Source organism: Hypanus sabinus, chromosome 1 (genome assembly GCF_030144855.1).
Source record: "Hypanus sabinus isolate sHypSab1 chromosome 1, sHypSab1.hap1, whole genome shotgun sequence".
Taxonomy (NCBI): Eukaryota; Metazoa; Chordata; class Chondrichthyes; order Myliobatiformes; family Dasyatidae; genus Hypanus; species Hypanus sabinus.
The window spans coordinates 149,063,438-149,088,090 of NC_082706.1; the positions used below are offsets into that span (position 1 = coordinate 149,063,438).

General features: G+C 41.6%; 1 protein-coding gene across 5 annotated transcripts in view; it reads right to left on the reverse strand.

Moving 5' to 3' along the window:
• The window catches only part of necab1 (N-terminal EF-hand calcium binding protein 1), a 135,884-nt gene that overhangs the window by 26,839 nt on the left and 84,392 nt on the right, over window positions 1-24,653 (reverse strand). For all 5 annotated transcript variants that reach the window (XM_059978876.1, XM_059978884.1, XM_059978859.1 and 2 more), the window contains 2 exons: window positions 19,640-19,776; window positions 3,849-3,970 (listed from right to left, as the gene is read on the reverse strand). In XM_059978876.1, the coding sequence (XP_059834859.1) occupies window positions 3,849-3,970; window positions 19,640-19,776 (259 nt within the window). The remainder of the gene's footprint in view (window positions 1-3,848; window positions 3,971-19,639; window positions 19,777-24,653) is intronic.

The following is a 24,653-nucleotide window of genomic DNA, read 5'->3' on the forward strand; positions in this document are numbered from 1 at the left end:
GCTGTCCAGATCGTACGGGGTTGAGTGAGGAGCTAGTGAGATAGCTCTGTTGTGCTGGGAGGCAAATGGAGCAGTTCTGTTGTTCCTCAGGCAGGAGTTGATATGCTTCATCACTACCCTCTCAAAACAGTTCGTCACAGTGGATGTAAGTGGCAGGAGATGATAGTCATTGAGGCAGGTTACCATGTTCTTTGTAGGCTTTGGTTTAACTGAAGCACATTATTGAGGATAAAGGTATTAGTGAACACTCCAGCCAGTTGATCATCACAGGTCTTTAGTACTCAGGGTACTAACCCAGGGTGAATATTTTCCATATTATACACCATAAGCTGCCTTCTCACTCACTAACCTGTCTCTATCTCCTTGCATATACAGTACTAAACAGCCCACTTCCCTCACAACTTTATTAAAATTCACAAAGTCAGTCTTTGTCATTGAAATTAATGTAGTGAGGGCTTAGTACGGTTTCTGAGGCTCTCCACCATTACCAGTCTACCAGTTTAAATGTGATCTATTATTCCAACTCTCATTTACATCATTTAACCAATTATCTATGCACATGCACACTAATAAGTTACCCAGAATAGCATGTAACAGTCTGGTATATTATCAACTGCCTTTTTAATACCTTGGAACACTGGACCAACCATCACCTCTACTCTGCAGCGTACAGTAGGCCCTTCAGGCCCCTCAAGCAGGGCTGCCCCAGCAATCCTGATTTTACTCTAACCTAATCACAGGACAATTTACAATGATAAACACTTAGGACAGACACTTGCTGTAGCCAATCACGGCTGAGCAAATTCACTTCTCCCTTAGTGATACGCAATGGTAGTTAGTGTGATTGGTTTTCATGCTCAAGGAGAGCCCTGCCACAATCAAATAGCTGCAACTGATCCCCCATAAAAGTCTCCAGTCTGTAATGCGGTGGCAGGGCCAAACATATCTACCCGTGTCTGTTCACTGCAGAGAGTACTAGAACTTCCAGAGTCAAGTTCCAAGGGAATGGGTCTGCTGTTAATCTTTAAAACCAACGATACAGGGGGAACTGGCTCGAGATGATCTGGGCGCATTATGAACCCCTCCAACTCTGCAACCATGTACTGTGCTGCTGTGGAACATTCTGGTTTGAATGGAGGCCAAACTCGTGCCAAGTGTCCTTTCTTTTGGCAAGCACATCAGACGGAATCTCAGTATCATCAGACAGTAGGTTTCTGGTGACGTTGGAAACCTAGAGTATAGTTCCTTTTTTTTCTTAGCTAGGGACACTTAGTTAATTCAGTATAATCTGTGGCAGTTGTAGGTGATAAGGATATTGCCTCTCCTTGAACTTTGTCCTGTTGCAACAGAACTGCATTCTTATCTGCTGCTCCCATGCCATTTGCAATATCAATGGCTGCCTTAAGTGTGAGCTCTGATTCTGCCATTGAATGCGAACATAACGTACACCGACAACCAAGCGATCTCGTAGGCCTTCTCGAACAGCTTCAAAAATTGCTAAATTCAGTCAGAGTTCTTAATTCAGCCACAAAGGTTGCCCCTGATTCACTTTCCGGTTGAATGCGAGTGTTGAATCTAAAGCGTTGCACAATAACTGATGGTTTAGGATTGTAATGAGACTCAATTAATCTCACAAGTTCCTCATAGAATTTTGAAGAGGCAAAATTGGGGTTCACCAAACTTTGGATGATGTCATATATTTTCGGATTGCTTACACTGAGCAGGATACTGGTTTTTTTTTATTGGGCTTAGTGATGTCATTTTCTGTGAAGGAAAAACAATCCAAACGTTTGATAGAAACATTCCCGGGGTATTGAGAATCACAGTATTCCTCAACTTTTCCAATTATGCTCATTATTCAAGTGTGAACATGTATTCCAAAAAAGTGGGAGTCACAGATCCCATCTACATTGCCACTGTTAGAATTTAAAAATATTTCTTGTGTCCAGTGCAGCCGAATAGGTCTGCTTTACTCGTAGTCACCCAGAAACAATGAACACATTCACACACAGAAATAGTGGGTCAAATATCAACTGGTTGATGGACCAGGCTGCAAAATCAAGCAATCCCATGATGTCACATGACAGACCAACCACTGCTTTCCTTCAATGCTTTTCTTTATAATATTGATGCTGGTAATATTTGCATCCCCTTCCAAATCTCCATACACAATTCACTAAATGTATGTTTCCAAACATGAAGTTTGCTATAACTTAAAAGTTTAATCATTTTTATTGAGCCTGGCTTTCCAACTTGTGCAGCTCCTGGTGAATTATGTGTTTCCTACTGGTTTAGGAACAATTTTATCACATTTAGCATTTTCTTAAGTATATTTATAATTATAGTGTTCTCATCACACAGAGTCAGATTAGTGTTCAACACATTCAAGTGTTGCCGTGGCAATTAAATTCTTCGAAATTTCTTGTGATGAATTATCAGGTTAAAGTCCACTTCCTTTGCATGAACTATTTCCATGCCAATTCACAATAGAAAATATGGTGAACTAGTTCACAAAACAAGGTGGTTTAAGCTTTTAACTGATGGTTAAATATACTCTAGCTCTCATAACACCTGTAAAGGGCGATGCATTGTGACCTGAAAAATTTATTATCTTGTGTTGTCTCAATTACCTCACCAAACTCTTGGAAATTGTTGAAATCTATTAACTTATTTTTCCAAAGCGATATTCTCTGCAATTAATTTCTGAAATGTGTAAGATAAATTGGTCTTTACTACAATTGCTGAAAAAGAAATCTATAATCAATTATCAAACAAACTTTGATTGCTTGAAATTGCAGAGTAGACCGAAAGGGATTATTTATTGAAAAATACCAGACTGAAGCTTATCCTCAATCAGAGAAAGTAACTTTAAATAGATATCATTTTAGTCTTTCCTTTCTTCAAATACCTACCTCATTTAACTTTTAATGTTGAGAAGATACTGCCTGAACCACAACTTCACAACTGTCCATGTAACCAAGTTTCTCCTGTGTTCTATTCTAAATATCTTTTTATTCTATCTTCTTTAAATGCCCCTAACTTTCAAACCTTCAAGTACTTGAAATAATCTGGTTCTTTAACCCGTTCCAACTGTTCTGAAGTTTAGATGCCTTTCTCTTTTCGCACCCAAGCTGCTTTGCATCAACGACAGAAGTCTCAATCTTTCAAAATAATCACCGACTTTATATTTCCTTATATCATTCTAGCAAATCTAAACAATATCATTTGCAAGGCCTTAATATTCTTCCAAATGTATGAAATTCAGTTCTGCATACAGCACTGAAAATTCTGACTTCATGCAGAACTCTTAAACAGAATTCAATTTGCATTGGAAGCTCTGGATAAAGGTTTTTGTACTTGCCAGGGTTTATCTTATTCCCCCACCTTATTTCAATTCTTTGTCGTTTCCTTTGATCTACTGAGAAATTAGTATTTCAATGGAAGCTACTTCAGAATCATCTAAATTTTTGATAGTATTGCTTCTAGATTGCATCTTCGGTTAAAGTGCACTCCTGGCAACAGTTCAGTTTTCTCATACTATAATGTCAAAATGTTAGGATAGTCAATATCGAGAAGATGATCAATGACTTCTCTTTAAATTGTTAATATATATTAATTATTTAAATTCAAAAATAAAACATCAATGATCATGGTGCAAAACAGTATCATGATAAAAAAGACAAGATCAAATGAAGTAAATCTATAAATATTTTAATATGTTCTATTGTGTTTCTTTGTTTTAAGACTGCCTGCAAGAAGACAGATCTCAAGGTTGTATACAGAATACGTACTTTGATAATACACCTTGAACTTTGAAATACTGAGATATCAGATGAACAGTACAGTACCTGAGTTTAAGATGCTGAAATTGGTATTACTTGGAGACAGGCTATTATTTCTCTTAAGCTTTCGAATGGAGCGTTTCCCTGACCAGTTAATTGAAAGTACCTCTGGTTTCACGGGACCTTGTCTATAAATGGGAGAAAAAAGCAGTTAGTTTTGCTGTTGATGTTATCTCTACCATTCCTTTTCAAAACATGATGTTGAAGTTTAGAAGTATTCCTCAAGGACAATGAAGCGATTTAACTTCTTAATATACGCATGAGAAATAGCCGGGAAAGATTTGTATTTGTGTGGATTTGTTCCTTCTGGAAGTAAAACCTTTTCTCAAAGCTGCCTGAGCATATCTTCACTTTATGGCAGTCACATAAATGTCAATTTGATCATTATTAGTCAGTGTTGTTAGAAAATGCTTCCATAAAGCTTCATAATTTATTTGTTCATTAAACATTACACTTACTTTTGTCCTTTTGTATTACTTTTTGCTTTGATAAATGTTGAGTCTTAAACAGCGCTTTGGGCTTGTGGATCAGTGACAATTAGTCCACTTGCACTGCAGCTGGATGATTTATGAGGTTGATTTTTGGGTGATGAAGCTCATAAATTTGCAGAAATTGCAAGAAACTTATGATAGTCTGTCTCAACTAATGGAGAGGAAAGCTCATTTCATACTGTTTTCATTGTGAAATGAAGTTCATGAAACCAGTTTTATAAAGTAGAAAATTATCTCTATCTGTCTCACTTCTTTCAGTTTCCCTTCAGAATGGTTCACAGCAAGCTTCCTAAAGAGTGAAACAAAGAAATGTAAAAGTATTTGAATAATTCGACTAATTATGGACTCATCTAAATGGTGGTAATCTGTGTTAATTCATAATCTCAATTTAATCTGTAAATGTATCTTGCCTGGAAGATGTGCTTTCCTTAAGTAAATTTCCTCATAGCAATAAATCACCTACAACAACTGAATCAGCAAACGACTTACTTTTGCAAATTTAAGTTTGGTATTCACGTTGTATCACCCATACATTGAAAAGTAATCAGACTCCACTCCATTGAATAAATAAATTACAAACATTCCTAAGGTAGGAAACTTTCATTCTGAAAATGCTCTAATTGTTTGATCTAGCTTGGATAACAGCTACAAAAGATATTTTTGCTTCTTGCAGCAATAAAATGGACTTAAATGCTTCACATGATACTTGGTGTTAGTTTTCATGATAGCTAGCTCCTGGACAATCTATTAAATAAAAGAAAACCTGAAAAATATTCAATTATATTCTGTTTTTAATAAGATTGGGCAAAAGTACTTTTATTTCAGTTGAAAAATTTCCAATACCACTCATAAATTATAACAAACTAAATTCAGAGTATGGTGTGAGTGTGATGAAGATTTAAAAACCCTGCCAGAGCTGCCCATAGAAAATACGTTTTGTGCAATTTTTTTGACTCTCTATAATTAAAATAAGAGAACATTTGTATTTGAGAATATTACATACAATGGCACTGTGGAGTGGACCCACAAAAATTGTTTCATTGTTTCTAGGAAACCATATTGGGCTTGTACCTGGTATGTTGGTTTAGGAGCTGTAAACTGCAATCTTTATTTTCTAATAGCTCACAAGACTTTAGGAGTCTTCAATTCTGTACAGTAAACATCAAATAGCTTGTTACAGACTAGAGAATTACTCAGTATCACATGGAGGATAGATACGAAGAGAACACACACATGGATATTTAGTCAACAAGGTTTGACTGGCTTGTATTCAAGTCAGCTGATTATTCATGATGATCACTGACAGAGGGAAGGCATCAAAGGAAATGGACTGAAGGATTCTCTTCATTCTTTTTCACACATGATGAAAAGCATTACTGAGAGGAATATTTCTACATGGCACTGAAGGAGACAAGGAGCCGAATTCCTTTCACACAGCATTACTTGTGGTAAGGGAATTCCAATATTGTTGAACCTGGAAAAGCACCAATTTGCAAACATACAGGAAGGTGACAGATTTTCTTTTTCCTCAGGCTTGGAGATTATAATTTGGAATTCACATGCAGATTTTAATCAATTTATATAACTGCCCTTGTTAAGCTACAGTTTCTGGTAGAGATGGAGTTTTTACTCATCATTCACTTGGAACAGCATACATCATGTCTGCAATGAACCACAATGAAGATTCAATGTAGTTCACAGAGATGGCAAATCAACAGATCTCTTTCTACCAAATAGGGTACAGCATTCTTCATTCTCTTTGAACTGGCTTATTAAGGCAAATAGGAGATATTGCTTCATATGTTTAAATTGTTATATTGCAGAGACCTGCTGTCCTTAATTAAACTATGAAGATGGTGCAGCTTTGAGAAATGAAGAAGTTTAGACTCCACTATAACTTCATATTGTTTGCAGTTACAGCAATTCAGTGCCTACAACAGTTTTCTGGTCAATAATGATTCTAAGGATGTTGATATTGGAGGAAAACACAATGCAAATATCATTTGTGAAGAGGAACTGGCGAGACTTAAAGGTACCATTGCAAAGTGATTCTTGCTACTTAGCATTCCATTCAACGAGGATTTTGGGACATGTTCTGTTACTTTGGTTTCTGAGCAAAAGGAATGAGACTTCTAAGTGAATCTCAGGATATGCCCTGGAAGCACACCTTATAGTGAAGGCTGTTCTTTGTCACTAATCCTGTCTTCCTGGTCTTTACCTGCTTCATTATCATTTCTTTTCTCCTATTCCTCCTACTACTACAGAGTGTTCAAGTATTGTGGCCTCATGGTGGCAGAGTATTTATTGTTCAGCAGATGACAGAGTAGTAAATGATCTTGTCTGAAGAGTTTGAAAAGGCCCAAAATACCATACAGTCTATTCCAAGGTCAACAGCAAATAACTTTCCAATATACCCTGAGGTAACTGACAATACCTTCAAAGAGTTTATAACATTACTTAAGATCATGAAGAGTACAGACAGAACACCCTTCACAAAGGAGGAACAACAGCACCTCTACTTTTAGAAATTTGCATGAATCTGGCATGTCACCAAAAACTTTGACAAACTTCTGTACATGCACAGTTGAGAGAACCCTAACTGATTGCAATATGGTCTGGTATGGAAGCACCAATACCCTTCAATGGAAAAGGCTGCAGAAACTAGTGGATACTGCCTAGTCTATCAGATAAAGCTGTCTCCACAATTAAGTACGTTTACATAGAGCACTGTCACAAGAAAGCAGCATCCTACCATCCAGCCCATGCCCTCTTCTCGCTACTACCATCGGAGAGGAAGTATAGAACCAACACCACCAGGTTCAGGAACAGTTATTACCCTACAACCATTCAGCTCCTGAACTAGTGTGAATAACTTCATTCACCAAACTGTTGCTATGATCTACAGACTCACTTTCAGAGCCTCTTTACAATTTATTTTCTCAGTATTATTTTTATTTGCACAGTTTGTCTTCTTTTGCACATTGGTTGTTTGTCAGACTTTGTCTGATTATGCATAAATGTTCATAAAATTCTATTATATTTCTTTTTTTCCCCTGTAAATGTCTGCAAGGAAATGAATCTCAAAGTAATATATGGTAACATAAATGTACTTTGATAATAAATTTACTCATAACTTGAATTTTGAGATAAAGAGATATTGCTTCTATTGCCGAAAAGATCTAGAACCTGTAGTCAAATAATGGTGATGATTGGCTAAAGAATTAAATATGGCATGAGAGAAAACACTTCTAGGCAGTGTATGTTTAAGATCTGAATGCACTAGGGAGATGGGTTGGTGCAGTCAGATTCAGTCAAGGCAAAATAAAGGAAACTGGATAGATACTGGCCAGGAAACATTTTGCAGTACTACAGGGTGAGAATTGATACTCATTATATAACTGATCAACACAAATATGACCTATTAAGTAAGGAGAACAAATAAATTTCTAAGGTACTCTTGTTTTCTCTTTATACAGAAACTTTATACAGAATTTCCACTACTTTCAGAAGACACGATTTTAGCCTTGTGGAACGGACATGAGGCTTACTCTGCCTTGGCATTTCCATTTGCAGGGTGTCAACCATATGGATGCAGGCTGGAAAATTTAATGGAATATGAAGCTGAGCAGAATCAGGAATCACAACCATTTTTCAAAGGTTAGCTGTCAAACAGTAGGAGCAAACCTCTTCACTGAATCTGATCAATAGCGTATCTCTCCCTCTCCCAATATTTTCTGTTTTATTTTAGATTTCCAGCATCTACATTTCTTTTGATTTTCATGACTATAAAATATTGTTGCTCAAAAAAACCCCTCAAAATTTGATAAGATTCGATCAATTGACATCTTTACTGATAATATCGATATTCTGGTGAAAACAAGTGATGCACCATCAATAACTCACACTGAGACGTAGGCGAGATATCGGCTTTTATTGACTGGAAGAAGGAACCAGGAGTGAGTGTCTATCATACAAGGTCCTGGAGACTGAGGCCGATCTTCAGGCCGCAGGTCTCCTTTATACAGGGGCCTGTGGGAGGAGCCACAGGAGCAGTCAGCAGGGGCGTGTCCCGACAGGCACATAGTTCACCACATTCACCCCCCCTTCGTTTGAAAAAGTCCTCATGTAGCGAAGGTTCTTACAAGTCAAGCCGATCAGGCGGTCGAATCTGTCGCTGCGATCTACGTAGCACCGGCTGTGACCGCATAGGTGCCGGCAACATTGGCGATTGCACAGGGGACGGGGGTTGCGCGTGTTCTTGCCCACTAGGCGCCGGTGATCCCTCATGCATGTGCCAGGCGCCTGGTATAAATGCGTACGAAACGCCCGGTATACAAGTGTCGTGAGGAGTCTGTGTAGGGCCTGGTGAGTACGGTGTCACCTCTGGTGCAGGGTTCACAGTTACCGGAGAGCCTTCAGGGTAGTGGTCTGCTGCACCTGCGGGTGCCAGGTCGCGGATGGAGACCGTGTCCTCCCGCCCATCAGGTAAGACCACGTAAGCATACTGGGGGTTCGCATGGAGAAGGTGAACCCTCTCCACCAGCGGGGAGTATTTATTGCTCCTCACATGTTTCCGGAGCAGCACTGGCCCCGGGGACGTCAGCCAAACTGGTAGGGTGGTCCCAGTGACAGACTTCCTGGGAAAAGAGAATAGGCGTTCGTGAGGGGTGGCATTGGTGGACGTACATAACAGAGAGCGGATAGAGTGCAGTGCCTCAGGGAGGACCTCCTGCCACCGAGAGACCGGCAACCCTTTGGACTTAAGGGCTAAAAGTGTGGCCTTCCACACTGTGGCATTCTCCCGCTCTACCTGGCCATTACCCCGGGGATTATAACTCGTGGTCCGACTGGTAGCAATGCCCCTAGCTAGCAAGTACTGGCGCAGCTCCTCACTCATAAAGGAGGACCCTCTATCACTGTGGATATAGCAGGGATACCCGAACAGAGTGAAGAGCTGGCGCAGGGCTTTTATGACGGACGTGGCAGTGGTGTCGGGGCAGGGGATGGCAAAGGGGAACCGTGAGAACTCGTCAATAACACTGAGAAAATAGACATTGCGGTCAGTGGAGGGAAGGGGGCCCTTAAAGTCAACACTCAGGCGTTCAAAAGGGCGGGTGGCCTTGACAAGTTGTGCCGTGTCAGGACAGTAGAAGTGCGGTTTGCACTCGGCACAAATTTGGCAGTCCCTGGTCATCGTCCTGATGTCCTCCAGGGAGTACGGCAGGTTCCGAGCTTTCACAAAATGGTAAAATCGGGTGACCCCCGGATGGCAAAGTTGTGCATGAAGGGCGTACAGCTGGTCGAGCTGTGTGCTAGCACATGTTCCCTGGGATAGGGCATCAGGGGGCTCATTGAGTCTGCCAGGCCGGTACAGGATATCATAGGTGTAGGTGGAGAGTTCTATCCTCCACCGCAAAATCTTATCATTTTTGATCTTGCCCCGCTGTTGGTTGCTGAACAGGAACGCAACCGAGCGCTGGTCGGTCAGCACAGTGAATCTTTTGCCAGCAAGATAGTGCCTCCAGTGCCTAACAGCCTCCACTATGGCCTGGGCTTCTTTCTCCACCGCGGAGTGCCGAATTTCAGAGCCTTGGAGGGTGCGAGAAAAGAATGCTACTGGTCTGCCTTCCTGATTAAGGGTAGCAGCCAGAGCGAAATCGGAGGCATCACACTCCACTTGGAAGGGAGCGGTCTCGTCCACTGCATGCATCGTAGCTTTGGCAATGTCCGCTTTAATGCAGTTGAAGGCCGCGCAGGCCTCAGCAGAGAGGGGAAACGAGGTAGACTTGACCAGGGGGCGAGCCTTGTCTGCGTAATGGGGGACCCATTGGGCGTAATAGGAAAAAAACCCCAGGCACCGTCTGAGGGCCTTGAGAGTGGTGGGAAGAGGGAGCTCTAACAGGGGGCGCATACGTTCGGGATCAGGCCCAATAACCCCGTTTTCCACGACATACCCAAGTATAGCAAGGCGGGTGGTACCAAAAACACACTTGTCCCTGTTATAAGTAAGGTTCAGAGCTGCGGCCACTTGGAGAAACCGTTGGAGGTTGGCGTCGTGATCTGGCCTGTCATGACCACAGATGGTGATGTTATCCAGATAGGGAAATGTGGCCTGCAGTTGGTACTGGTCCACCATCCGGTCCATTTCCCTCTGGAAGACAGAGACACCATTCGTGACACCGAAAGGGACGCGCAGGAAGTGATAGAGCCGGCCGCCCGCCTCGAAGGCGGTGTAGGGGCGGTCCTCTGGGCAGATGGGGAGCTGGTGATAAGCGGATTTCAGATCTATTGTCGAGTACACCTTATACTGAGCAATCTGGTTGACCATGTCCGCGATGCGGGGTAGGGGGTATGCGTCAAGCTGCGTAAACCTATTGATGGTTTGACTATAGTCCACCACCATCCTATTTTTCTGCCCAGTCCGAACAACAACCACCTGGGCCCTCCAAGGGCTTGTGCTCGGCTCAATGATCCCCTCCCTGAGCAGCCGCTGCACCTCCGACTGAATGAAGGCCCGGTCCCCCGCGCTGTACCTCCTGCTTTTGGTTGCCACAGGTTTACAGTCGGGGGTCAGGTTGGCGAACAGCGGTGGGGGAGGGATCTTGAGAGTGGAGAGGCTGCAAGTGTCGGTAGCGCAGCTGTTGGCCTGGTTCTGGATGGGATGTGTGTGTCCATGTGTGTGTGTGGTCAGTAGCGGGGTATGTGAAGAAGTCCCACAAAACTGAGGATTCTTGACAGTGAGTGGTGGGAGGGGCCCGTCGTATACCATAGTCACACTTTCGAGATGGCTCTGGAAGTCCAGCCCCAATAGCACAGGTGCACACAGATTAGGCATGACCAGCAGTTCAAAGTCCCGATATTCTGTGCCTTGCACCACCAAAGTCGCTACACAACCCGCCCGGATGTCTGCGGACTGCGACCCAGAGGCCAAATGGAACCTCCGACTGACCGGCCGCGTTGCAAGTCCGCAGCGTTGCACTGTGTCCGGGTGAATAAAACTCCCAGTGCTGCCCGTGTCAAACAGGCATCCAGTCCAATGCCCCTCCACCTGGATGTCCATCATGGATCTTGCAAGCTGGTGTGGGGCGCTTTGGTCGAGAGTCACAGTGGCCAGAGTTGGATCGCCGTCGGGGTACCCGGTCAGCATCGGAGGGTCGGGGGCGGGGCATGCTGACGCCGACAAAGATGGCCGCTCACATCCGGGGTACCCGGTCAGCATCCGAGGATCGGGGGCGGGGCGTGCTGACGTCGACAAAGATGGCCGCCCACATCCCGGCATGCAAGATGGCGGCCCCCACGTTTCACCCGCAGCGCTGCACTCCGCTCGAGGTTGAGACTTACAGACCTTGGCGAAGTGGCCCCGCTTTCCGCAGCTGGAGCAGGTCGCTTCTCGCGCTGGACAGCGTTGTCGAGGATGTTTCTTTTGGCCACAGAAATAACAAAGCACGAGTTTCTTACGGGCCACCGCCGTGGTCTGGGTCGGGGAGCTCGTGGAATGGCGACTGGCGGCGGCGTTGGCGGATTCGCTCCCGGGAGCCGGCGGTGGCGGGGTCTGAGGCGTCCACGAAACCGGCGGGGAATCGCGCGACTGGACAGCGTCGGCGTTATGCAAAGCAGCTTCTAGAGCGTTGGCCTTCTCTATCGCCGAGCTTAAGGTAAGATCCGAGTTCTCCAGCAGTCGCTGGCGCATGTACACTGACCTCAGTCCCGTCACAAAGGCGTCTCGCACCAGCAGCTCCGCATGCTGTTCTGCCGTGAGCGTCTTGCAGTCGCAAGGTCGGACGAGTGTCTGTAGTGCTCGGAGAAACTCAGCGCACGATTCGCCAGGCCGCTGTTGCCGGGTAGCTAAGCGATGTCTTGCGTAGACGGTGTTCACCGGCCGCAGGTACTGTCGTTTGAGGGCGTCCAGTGCCCCTTCGTAGGTCGGCAGGTCCCGGATAAAGGAGTAAACTTTGGAGGAGACCCTCGAGAGTAGGATTCTGTGCATAACGGCGGGTTCAGTCGCACGAAGCTCCGCCAAGTACGATTGGAAGCATGCAAGCCAGTGTTCAAAAGCGAGAGCTGCGTCAGGGTCTTGAGGGTCCAAATCCAACCGGTCCGGACGCAAAACGGGTTCCATGTTTTAAAACTTCCAGTCAATAAAATTGATGCACCATCAATAACTCACACTGAGACGTAGGCGAGATATCGGCTTTTATTGACTGGAAGAAGGAACCAGGAGTGAGTGTCTATCATACAAGGTCCTGGAGACTGAGGCCGATCTTCAGGCCGCAGGTCTCCTTTATACAGGGGCCTGTGGGAGGAGCCACAGGAGCAGTCAGCAGGGGCGTGTCCCGACAGGCACATAGTTCACCACAACAAGTGAGCTTTATTTAAAATGTGATTTTTTTACACACACGTGTTTAATTAGAGTCAGAGACTAATTATTAACTAAGTCAATATGTCCTTTTAATAAAAATCCCTAAAATAACACCCAATCGCCAATCTGGAGTTCAAGAACATCTCTCAGGACAATAGAAAAGGGAAAATGAATGCAGGCACTGTTATTGGCAAATAAGTACTAAAAATCTTCAAAATAAATCTAATTTGACACTCTTGTCTCAAATAAGTAATTCTATTTTCATGAATGGTGCTACTTAAAAAAGTGCTGCATATTCTGAAGATTGGATGAGAAATTGGAACTCCATAACTTAGGTTAGATCTGCAAAGAGCAGGCAGGAAGGGGCGCTGAAACCCTAAGGAACCTTTACTAGTTTGTGTTTATAGTAGCACATTGGGCACGTTGATCCCTTTGGAAACCTTTGGCATCTCTGAGGCATAACTACCAACTTACTTGTTGTGCATTTAATATTTCTGTAATATTTGAATAGTATTGTAAATATATTGTTTGATTAGGCAGTCTTTATTGTTTACAGAATTCATTATGGGTTAAGTGTAGAAGTACGTGAATGACAGACGTCATTGTGTCACCATGTCATAATTGCACGCCTTACAAAAGTAAGAAGGAAGTAGACACATTATCCCTGGCTCCATGTTTTTCTTTGGATAAGTTTTGCGTTACAAAACATAACAGAGGCAAAAAAAAAGTTTTAAAATGAAACCAGACAACGACCTACCTGTTGAAGTGCAGCAAGACATTCATGTTTAACAAGAAAGAGCAGAATACTTTCTTTGCCAGAGGAGAGACCCAGTCAAGTAAAAACAAAGCACAACACATTTCTCTCTTTGCAAGAGGAGAGAGACGTTTGAGATATTAAAAAAAGTGCAGCACATACCTCTTCAGAAGAGGGAGAGAAAGATGGTTAAAGAAAAAGGCAGAAAATGTACGAGGTTTCATAAACAATGAAAACAGCAATAATAATATAAATAAAAATAAATGGCTGGCTGCATTTTCCAATCCTCCGGCATCTCTCACCAGTGGCTAAGGATGTTTTAAATCCTTCTACAGGGTCCAAGGGAACACCTTATCAAAACATGGAGATTGTTTTGCCTCAAGACAGCTAACACCTCCTTCTCTGTAATCTGTTTACCATCCATGACCTCACTGCTGCTTTGCCCCACTTCTAACGACTCTGTGACCATCTTCTGAGTAAATACAAAGGCAAAAAATCCACTTAAGATTGCCCCCATCTCTTTCGGCTCCATTTTATGAAACCATTCTGTTCTTCCAGAAAACCAGTTTTGTTGCTCATTATTCTTTTGCTCTTAATATATCTGTAGAAGCCCTTAGGATTTTCTTTCACCTTGTCCACTACAGCAAAGTCATACTTTCTTTTAGCCCTTCTGATTTCCAACTTGAGTGTTCTCTTGCATTTGTTATACTCCATAAACACCTCATATGTTCCTACCTGCCTATACCTGGTATGCAGTTTCTTCTTTTTCTTAACCAGGGCCTCAATATCTTTCATAAACCAAGATTCCCTAGGTCCTAACAAATTCCCTTGTTTCTCTACAAGCATTCTACCATTGTTCTGGTACTCTGGTTCCCAACCCCTGCAACTCTAGTTAACTGACCCCGTGTAGCTCTAGCAAACCTTCAAGGTAGAATATTTATATTCTTCCTACTTCTGGCCTCAGTAGTACATGGAACGGATAGCAATCATAAAATCACTACCCCGAAAGACTTCACCCTTAATGGTTCCTAACTCTCTGAACGCATTTTGCAGGACCTCATCACCCCATCCCCACCCATTACATTGGTATTGATGTGGATCACAATCTCTGGGTGCTCACACTCCCACTTAGGAATGCTATGGGCTCGATCTGACCCTGTCACCTCAGAGACAACATACTACCCAGGAATCTCAGTTTTGTTCACAGAGCATCCTTCTTGTTCCCCTAACAAATGAATTCTCTATCACAACAGCTCACCTCTTCTCCATCCTTTTCTGAGCCACAGAACCAGACTCTGTGCCAGAGACCTGACTGCTGTGCTTTCCTCTGCTAGGCCATTACTTCCCCCACCCTCACCACCCCCAACAGTATCCAAAGCAGTATACCTGTTGTTGAGGAGAACAGCCATAGGGGTACTCTGCACTGGCTGCCTATCCCCTTTTCCCCTCCAGGTGGTCATCCCATTACCGGTGTCGAACAGCATGAGTGTAACCACCTCTCTATACGTTCTATTGATCAATCCCTCAGCCTCCTGAATGATCTGAAGCTCACCCATTTCCAGCTACAACTCCTTAACACGGAGTGTTTGAAGCGACAGCTGGATACACTTCTTGCAGGTGAGTTGTCAGCGACACTGGGGGTCTCCCTGCCTTCCCACATCCTGCAAGAGGAGCATTCCTGCCTGGCAACTCCACTGCTCTAAATGTGCAGTAAGAAAGAAAGAATAAATAACAAAAATAAAATTTACCTACAGTCTATGCCTCTCCTTGAAAAGATCTTTTTTCCCCCACATAAAATCACAATAAAAGAAGAAATGCTCAGTGGCCACAATTGCTCATACTCCCACTTCTAAACAATAAACACAGGCATTTTGACTCTAAAGGATCAGTTAATTATATACTTTCTTTGAAATTACAAATGGATTTTGGTTGAAAAAAGATCTCTTTCAGTTTCTTCAGCTAACAAGATTGCACAATATAATCCAGAGTGTTCATATTATAAAAGCAGATAATTTGCTGATAGGTCTCCAACCTTCCTTCCCTCTCCAAAAGTGCTGCCTGAGCTGTGGAATGCTTCTAGCATTTTCTGTTCCAATGACTTGGCAAAGGGGAGAACTGTAATTTTATTCTGTTGTACCAAAGACATTTTAAACTACTTTTAATTTGAAAGCAAACAACTCTCCAATCTTATTCAGACCTATCCTTTACAGTGAGTATTCTGAGATTAACAGTATTCACTTACTATGACAGGTTATGTCTCTTCATTTCAACCTTGGTAATAAGTTTACTAATTTTGGTGCTCTCTCAAAATGAATTAAGTCATCAATTTGTCATACAAGTCATCAGTTCAATCATAAGCGTTCTGGTCACCTCACTACAGAAAGGATGTGGATACTATAGAGAGAGTGCATTACAAGGATACTGCCTGGATTGGAGAGCATGCCTTATGAGAATAGGTTGAGTGAACTTGGGATTTTCTCCTTGGATGAGAGGTGAGTTGATAGAGGTGTATAAGTTGATGAGAGGCATTGATCATGTGGATAACCAAAAGGCTTTTTTCCAGGGCTGAAATGGTTTACATGAGGGGGCATAGTTTTAAGGTGCTTGGAAGTAGGTACTAGGGGGATGTCAGAGGTAAGTTTCCCACACAAAGAGTGGTGGGTGACTAGAGTGCACTGTCAGCGATGGTGGTAGAGGCAGATACAATAGGGTCTTTTAAGAGACTCTTCGATAGGTACACGGAGTTTAGAAAAATAGAGGGCATTGCAGTAGGGAAATTCTAGGCAGTTTCTAGGGCAGGTTACATGGTCGGCAGAACATTGTGGGCCAAAGGGCTTGTAATGTGCTGTAGATTTCTATGTTGTATCATATTCTAAGAAGCTGAAATCAGCATATAAATATCAGCTTGGGAACTCATGACTGGTTTCATATGTACAGAGGGTGGCACGGTAGCATAGTGGTTAGCACAACACTTTACAGTACAGGGGACCCAGTTCATTTGCGGCTGCTGCCTGTAGGGAGTTTGTATGTTTGCCCTGTGACTGTGTGGGTATCCTTGAGGTGTTCCGGTTTCCTCCCACATTCCAACGATGTACCGGTTGGTAAATTAATCGGTTGTTGTAAATTGTGCTGTGATTAGTTTAGGGTTAAATCAGGGAATTGCTGGGCAGTGTGGCTCAAAAGGCCAGTAGGGCCCATTCCACATGGTATCTCAAACAAGTAAGTAAATAATCTTCACTCTTCTACATAGGAGATTTGCTTGTTAGACATAGTGTCATATTATGGTTGGGAAGTATTAATATCCCAGGTAAGTTATAAACAGCTACATAAACAGCTCCAGAAGGTTGCAATTTACAAAGTTACAGAGCAAATCAGGACAAACCCAGAAAACGTAGGGCCGTTTATAAAATTAAATTTTACATTGTGGTCCTGCAATCAAAACATCTTTCACTTGCTCCCTTTAAGGTTTAATCTCAACGCTAATTACCCATCTAAATTCATTAAGATTTTCCAGAAAGATCAGAAAGGGAACATATTATAGAGGAGTTATAAAGTTGTTGACATGGCAACTTTGTTAGTGCACTTCAGAAAACTGCAATATATATGTAAGCACAGGTGTGAAACACCGATACAACCAGTGTGCGATGTAGGAGTGACATTGCTGTTGAGAGACTAGTAGAACATGTGTCACACGTCTGGAATACTTTTTACAAGAAGCAATAGTTCTCCATTACAGATATAGTTCTTGCATACTCTGAAATTTCCTTGCAGGCAAGCTCTTCTGCTTCATTCCTACTAACCTAATACTTCCTGTGTTGAAAGCTTTTATTTTTAAGCACATCGCTTTAACTGAGGCATGGATAGGCGCCAGTGGTACTGCATATAATTTTGTTTGACTGGCACAGGTTTGCTTCCTATTCTGGCATGCTCACCGATCTCATATTGCACCACATTTCTGCAGCATGAGAATGTTAAATAGGAAGATTGCAGCAAAATCTAAGAGTGAGGCTTTCTAGAATGCCAACATAAACCATCCCAGTTCTGAACTTATCATTGGGCCAGGAACCAATGCTGTAATTAATAATTTCCATAACTAACAATGATGTACATTGATCACTGGCGAGTAAATTCAACAGAACAAAATTAGCCTGAAACATAATCATCAAAAACAAATTGGTGAAATCCAGTACAGCTTTACCGAGAAAGCTAGGGCTGAACTACTTTGCACCAATTTTCAAAATTATTTCATGTATTTCACAGGCAGGAGAATAAGATTCAGAATATCTTAAATAAAAATTCCTCTAGTGTGGAGAGTGTAAAAGGGTTGGAGAACTGTCTCCACAGTTGATTAATGTTTGATCCCACCAAAGAGATCAAAGCGCTGGGCTTTTTGCACAGGACAGGCCCTTCGGCCCACATTGTCTGTGCTGAATATGATGTCAATTTAAACTATTTGCCTGCACATGGTGTGCATTCCCCCAGTCCCTCTCTGTTCATGAGCCTATCTAAATACCTCGTAATCATTGTTATTGTATCTGCTTCCACCACTTACCCTGGCAGTGCATTCCAGACACTTAGCAGTCTATGTGTAAAACAAAACTTATCTTGCAAATCTCCTATTCAGCTTTCCCCTCTCATCTTAAATCTTTGCTCTCCAGTATTTGATACGACTACAGCGGGAAAAAGACCAATTATCTACCCCATTGGGTTACCCCTCATTTTTCGATGCTCCATTTTATGACAATGCAAGTTTGTCCAACTTTTCCTTATAGCTAATGTACTTCTGTCCAAGGGATATCCTTCTGACCTTCTTTAGCATTCTCTCCAATGCCTCCACATTCTTCCTGTAAATATGATGAGATAGGTCTACAACTGTTTGAGATAATCTTGGTTGCATATTATGGAAAAAATACTGTACTGATGAGTCACTACAGACCCAGCAGAAAGTTTTACAACTTATTGTATCTCCTTCCTATACAAACAATAATGAAAATCATTTAATGAGCCCTCATTTCCATGCTGTTTCAAGTTAAAGTCTCAGCAGGATATGCCGAGGATATATCAAATAGGATATATCAGCAGGATACTTAATGGATTTGTATCCCTGCTTCCTCTCATTATTCACCTTTGTGGCTCTAGCAAGATTTAAATACGTTGATCATAGTCTCTGACATCCATTATTTCCACCAGTTTGCCACCTTTCCTGTTTGTGGGTAAATAGTGCTTTGCCACAAGCAGCATCTGATAGAGATAATTTCTCGATTCCACCAGATGTTCTCTTCTTTCAAATCCTCCAAAATCCCCTCCTCTCCTGTTGTAATTAGACCTGGGGAAAATTCATATCTAAAGTGCTGGAAATACCAAATAAAAAACAAAATCCATATCTATAAATAGAAAACACAAATTATTTCAAATAGTATCTGTCTTTTCCCTTTGTTGATCCTGAATGAACCTTCTCTCTATTTTCAGCTTTGTTGTATGTATTGCAGGATTATTCTTGTTTGAGTATAGTCACATTTTCACAGCTTTTCCGCAAATTTTAGTTTGGTTACATTTGGTAATTAACATTAGCAGAAGCACTTGCTGAACAGAATTTATGAGTAATGCTGGTAAAAATAACACAATGCTATTCTTAATCTACATCAGTGCACATTTAGATCCTTTTCCTTTGGTTGAACTACAAACTATATAAACTACCCACAATGTCATTTATTTATTCACTATTGATTTGAACAAGAACAGCTACTGAGTAGAGAAATGTGGTTTATCAATATGAAACTGGTAGAGAGTGACACTCCCTGTGTCACAACATTTTGAACCTTAGCTGGCAGTTGAAGGGAGACCCCAGAAAACACTTCTCCAACGTCTTGGTTCTCTTGATTTGTTTTGAAAGATATTGGTCTTTATAGACAACTCCCGATTTTTTTCTGATATAAAATATATGCTTTAAGACCATTAAAACAGAACCATTGAGAAAATGGAAGAATATTGAAGAATGGTGATCAGCCGTGATCTCAAAATGGCGGTGCAGGCTCAAGGGGCCGAATGGTCTACTTCTGCACCTATTTGCTATTGTCTATAATGGTGTGTGACTATTGTGCCTGCAGTTATATGGAAATACAGTATATGGATGCAGAATATAGAGATAAAAAGCAGTATTAAAAAGGAGTGGCAACGCTAATTTTAGGCTCACCTTTCCTGGCGAGTTTGTTCCTCTGTTGTTTCCATGGCACATTCCAAGGAATTCTGCAAAGACTGAAACTGATTTATGGTTTCTTTCAACAGAAGACGAGTCACAAACTGTTCCAAATTACTCGAATTCTGGTATTCCTGCACAAAAATAAACGCTATATTGAAACCATCCAATGAGAAATAATAACTGAATTTAAGATGTCAGTTGCAGAGTGAAATGCATGCCATTTTAACAAAGTACTGGAGGAAATGGATTTTTCAGTGGCTTAGACATTTGGTCTCTCATAGTTAGAGGCAAATTATCGTGCAGCATGAAAATAGGCCCTTTGGCCCAAATCTTCCATGCTGACCAAGATATCTTCCTGAGCTAATCTTATTTGCCTACATTTGGCCCATATCCTGCTAAACCTTTCCTCGCTATGTACCTGTTCAAACGGTCTTTAAACACTGTAATGGTAACTGCTTCTACTGTTTGCTCTGGCAGCTCCATGTGGAAAAACATTTTCCCTCTCACTTTAAACCTACGACATCTGGTTTTAGACTACAACCATCCAACATGTATGACTCTCTTGATTTTATAAACCTCTATGAGATCACCCTTTAGCCTCCTTTACTCTAGGGAAAACAATTCCTGCCTAGCCATTGTCTCCTTAACTGAGACTCTCAGTCCACCAACATCGTTGTGAATCTCTTCTGCACCCTTTCTATTTTAATCACAACTTTCCTATACTATGGTGACCAGAACTAAACACCACCTTTTAGTTACAACAGAACTCTTGATCTCAGTGACTCAGATACCCTCCAACGATGGCAAGCGTGCCATCACTTTGTCTATCGGTGTTCCACTTTCAGGAGACTGTACAACCTCTTCCCTCTGTTTTATCACACAGGGCTGTCATTTACTGTGCAGATCCTACCCTGGTCTAACTTCCAAAAATGCATCACTTTGGATTAGCTGGAATTAAATTCCATATGCTATTCCATTCCCAACTTTCCCAGTTGTTCTAGATTCTAAACATTCTCTTTCACCCACTAAGTTTGATGTTGTCTGAAAACTTAATGATCACACTGCCAACGTTCTCATCCCTGCAATTTGTTGGCACTTTGTCATTTTCCTCTACCTATGACAAATCATCTACCAAAATTCTGCTAATCAAAAGGACAAAATTTACTATTTGTTTCCTACTTAGAATTGTGTTAGCATTTTTACTTAGTAGACAAATAGACTCTTCAAGTAAATCCACATTGATTTGTTATTTAAACATGGGTGTGTTAGTATTTCACAAATAAGCATAAATCATATCAAAAACAGAACAGGTAACATATTTCAACAGCATTTCAAGATAAACATCACAGGAAATTTATGTAGGGCAATATGAAGTGTAAAGAGATGCTGGGCAGACAGATGAAAGCAATTGTAGAACTCAACTTGCAGCGGTGGCAATTTACATTTAAAATTAACACAGCCGAGTACAGCCGATGTTTCTAGCAGAGACATCAACTATCCCCTTTTCCATAGATCCCACCTGGCCTGCTGAGCTCCTCCAGCACTTTGTGTGTGTTGTTTCGATTTCCAGTAGCTGCAGATTTCCTCATATTTGTGATCACATTTAAAATCTCTCATTCTGTACCAATTTGGCATATCTGGATTAAGTGGTTATCAGAAATTGTTGAATTCGATGTTGATACTAAGGGCTGTTAAGCGTTTATGTTTGAAAAGTGCAAGTTACTAAAGAGAGGTCAAAGTGCTCTTTCTAGATAACCAGCCTTCCAGCTTCTTTCAAAATAGCCAGTTCTGATGAAATGTCCTGAGTTTGCAAAGTTAACTTAGTCTTTCTCTGTCAACACATGCACTATTCCAGCATTCTCCATACCCTCCATGGTATCCAGGTCATCTTCAAGGAGCAGTGCCTCAGAAAGGTGGCCCATCATTAAGGACCTTCACCACCCAGGACATGCCCTCTTTTCAATGCTACCATCAGGAAGGAGTGCACACAATCAATGATTTAGGAAAAGTTTCTTCCCCTCTGCCATCTAATTTCTGAATGGACGTTGAATTCATGAACACTACTTCACTACTTTTTTTTATTATTTCCTATTTTTTGCAGTACTTATTTAATTTAACACACACACACACAAATATATATATATTCACTGTAATTCATAATTTTCTTTGCTCTATTATCATGTATTGCATTGTAATGCTGCTGCTAAGTTAACAAATTTCACGATGTATACCGGGTGATATTAAACCTGATTCTGATTCTCTTATTTCAGATTTCCAGCAAGTTCTGAGTTCTGTAAGTTGCAGTTCATCACTTAGTGTATCTTTTTTCTGTCCCCATTCTCTCCTACGTAACATCTCATTCAGACAAATCAGCTGCTATAAAAAAAGCCTTCTCCACCTTCTCTCAGCTGGCAGCACTGTCATTTCTAAAACAGTCTCTCTTGATTTCCCTATTATAAACATTCCCTTTGTTCCCCCATGCCTCCCAGTACTCTGCACCTTAAAACATGTTTGCTTTCTAACCTTGCTTATTACTGATGTAAGTCAATGATCTCAAACATTAATTCTGCTTCTCTCTCTGCAGGTACTGCCTCATCTGGCCTTAAAGGAAACTTTTGAAATATGCCAAGAAGCTCACTACCATGAAAATGGCAAGCTACTATAAAGCTTTTTAAACATCTTATCAATAATTGTAAAGCTTCTATCATCAATGAAATATTATTAAAACCTACATCTATATTTTACAAAGTTCTTTTTGTTATATCTCTCAGCAGCTAAATAGACTGCTTATCTCAAAAGTTAAAAGTCAGTGTGTTGTATATGCACAAGTACACATAAGTTCAATATGCAGTCAGGAATTGTAAGGGACAAAGGCAACTTTCAGAATGTAGATCTACAAATCCTTTCATTTCGAGTGTAGAGCATTGATCCATTTCAAACTGGAGGAGCAGAGATATGGCTTTACATTGTGGACATTTATCATAATACAGTTGCATTTTTGCTGACCATCTTTACTGCTCTTGTCAGACACTGTGGGTTCCAACAATAATTAATGAATACTGTGCAGTTTTTGGCATTCCACAGCTCTGAATAATTTATCTCTCAGAGTGCATTCTACAGTAGCCCAGAGGAAACTGCAAGTGCTCTTCCTCAGGATTCTAATGCCAGCATATCCCTTCTTAGATAAGGGGTCTGAAAGTGTGGTCTAAATAATGCCTTTCAAAACCTCAGCATCGCAACCATTCTTTTATATTTAGTCCTCTCAAAATGAATGCTGACATTGCATTTGTCTTCCTTCCCACCGACTCATCCTGAAAGTTAACCTCATGCACAAGGGTTCCCAAATCCCTTTGCACTTCATATTTCTGAATTTTCTCCCCATTTGGAAAGTAGTTTATGTCTTTATTCTTTTTATCAAAGTGCATGACCATACACTTCCTTACACTATATTCCTTCTGCCACTTCATCGCCCATTTTCCTAATCTGCCCAAGTCCTGCAGACTCCCTGTTTCCTCAATACTACCTGCTCCTCCACCTATCTTCGTAACATTCTGCAAATTTGGCAACAAAGCCATCAATTCCGTCATCCAAATCATTGATGTATAATGTGGAAAGAAGCAGTCTCAACACTGATCCCAATGGAACACCTCTGGTCACCAACAGCCAAACAGAAACGGCCCCCTTTATTCCCACTCTTTGACACCTGCCAGTATTGGAGTATAAAAGTTGCATTGTTTGCTGTGTAACCAAAACTATGTAGTCAGCTTTGATGTAGATTATGTAGTCTGAGTTTGCTATTTGCTATGCATGTATCCAATTTAGTAGGAGAATGAAATCTTAAGAATGTAGAAGACAATGGTGTATTAATGAGAGGTAGCTAAGAGATATAGATTAGAACACGATTAAGTCAATAGGTAGAAACAATAGTGGCGGATGTATTTGTGTTACACAACTATAGACCAATTGGATATGCTAATGTTACTAAACCAGGAGATTGCTATAAAAAATGCTTTGTACAAGGATCGGTGGGCAATCGGCGACTAGCTCAATGACTGTCTCAGCTTTGATTTGCAAATTAAAGTTTAATACTTCTTGAAGAATCTTCTGCGTCTCCTGGTCATTTGTGGGGCACGAGAAACCACGACAAAATTGGCGACCGTGACAGAACCGGAAAGAGACCCGCGGAAAGGAAACGGCAGATTGGGGACTCTTCCCAGTCCTCTAGGGACCCCCACAAGGCTAACAGAATTAAGGGTGCACCCAAACAAAAGGTAAGCGCTTTTTGCGACAATTTGGACTAAGAATTCTGTTGGTTTTGGGGAGGTCTTGGAGTCTCAGAAGTGTGGAACCACTGCCGAAGGGTCTCTCCGGTCCAAAGAATCTGGCAGAATTGGGGGTTAACAGGAGGCTCAGAGGATTGATCAAGAACACCGCAGTGAGGGTAAATACAAATAAGTTAATAAGAAGTTAAGAAAAATTCCACGTGGTGTTGGTAAGTCCCTGCGGATAACGCTTGTATAAAATGAAGGTCTGAACTGGCAGGGAAAGGGAAAATAGAGAAAATCCCTGTGGATACCGCTTCGTATGAAACGAAGGTCTGAAAGGGCAGGGAAAGGGAAAATAGAGAAAATCCCTGTGGATACTGCTTCGTATGAAACGAAGGTCTGAACGGGCAGGGAAAGGAAAATAGAAAAAATCTTCGTGGATACCGCCTTAAGAGATAAGGGTCTAAATAGACAAGGTGCAAAGAGAAAGTTCTGTGGATACCACTCTGAATAGAGGTCTATATGGGCAGAACAGAATAGGAAACAAGGACAGTCCAATATATAGTTTAAAGCGCTGGTAGATAGACGATAGATGAGGCATAGAATTAGAACAAATAATATTATCCAGTAAACGAACTGTGAATCTCTGAAATACCTTAAAAAGAGAGAACAACATGACAGGTAAAGGAACGGCAGTAGAGATTCTGAGCAAAAAAATCCCAGTAAATAAATATGAGATCACA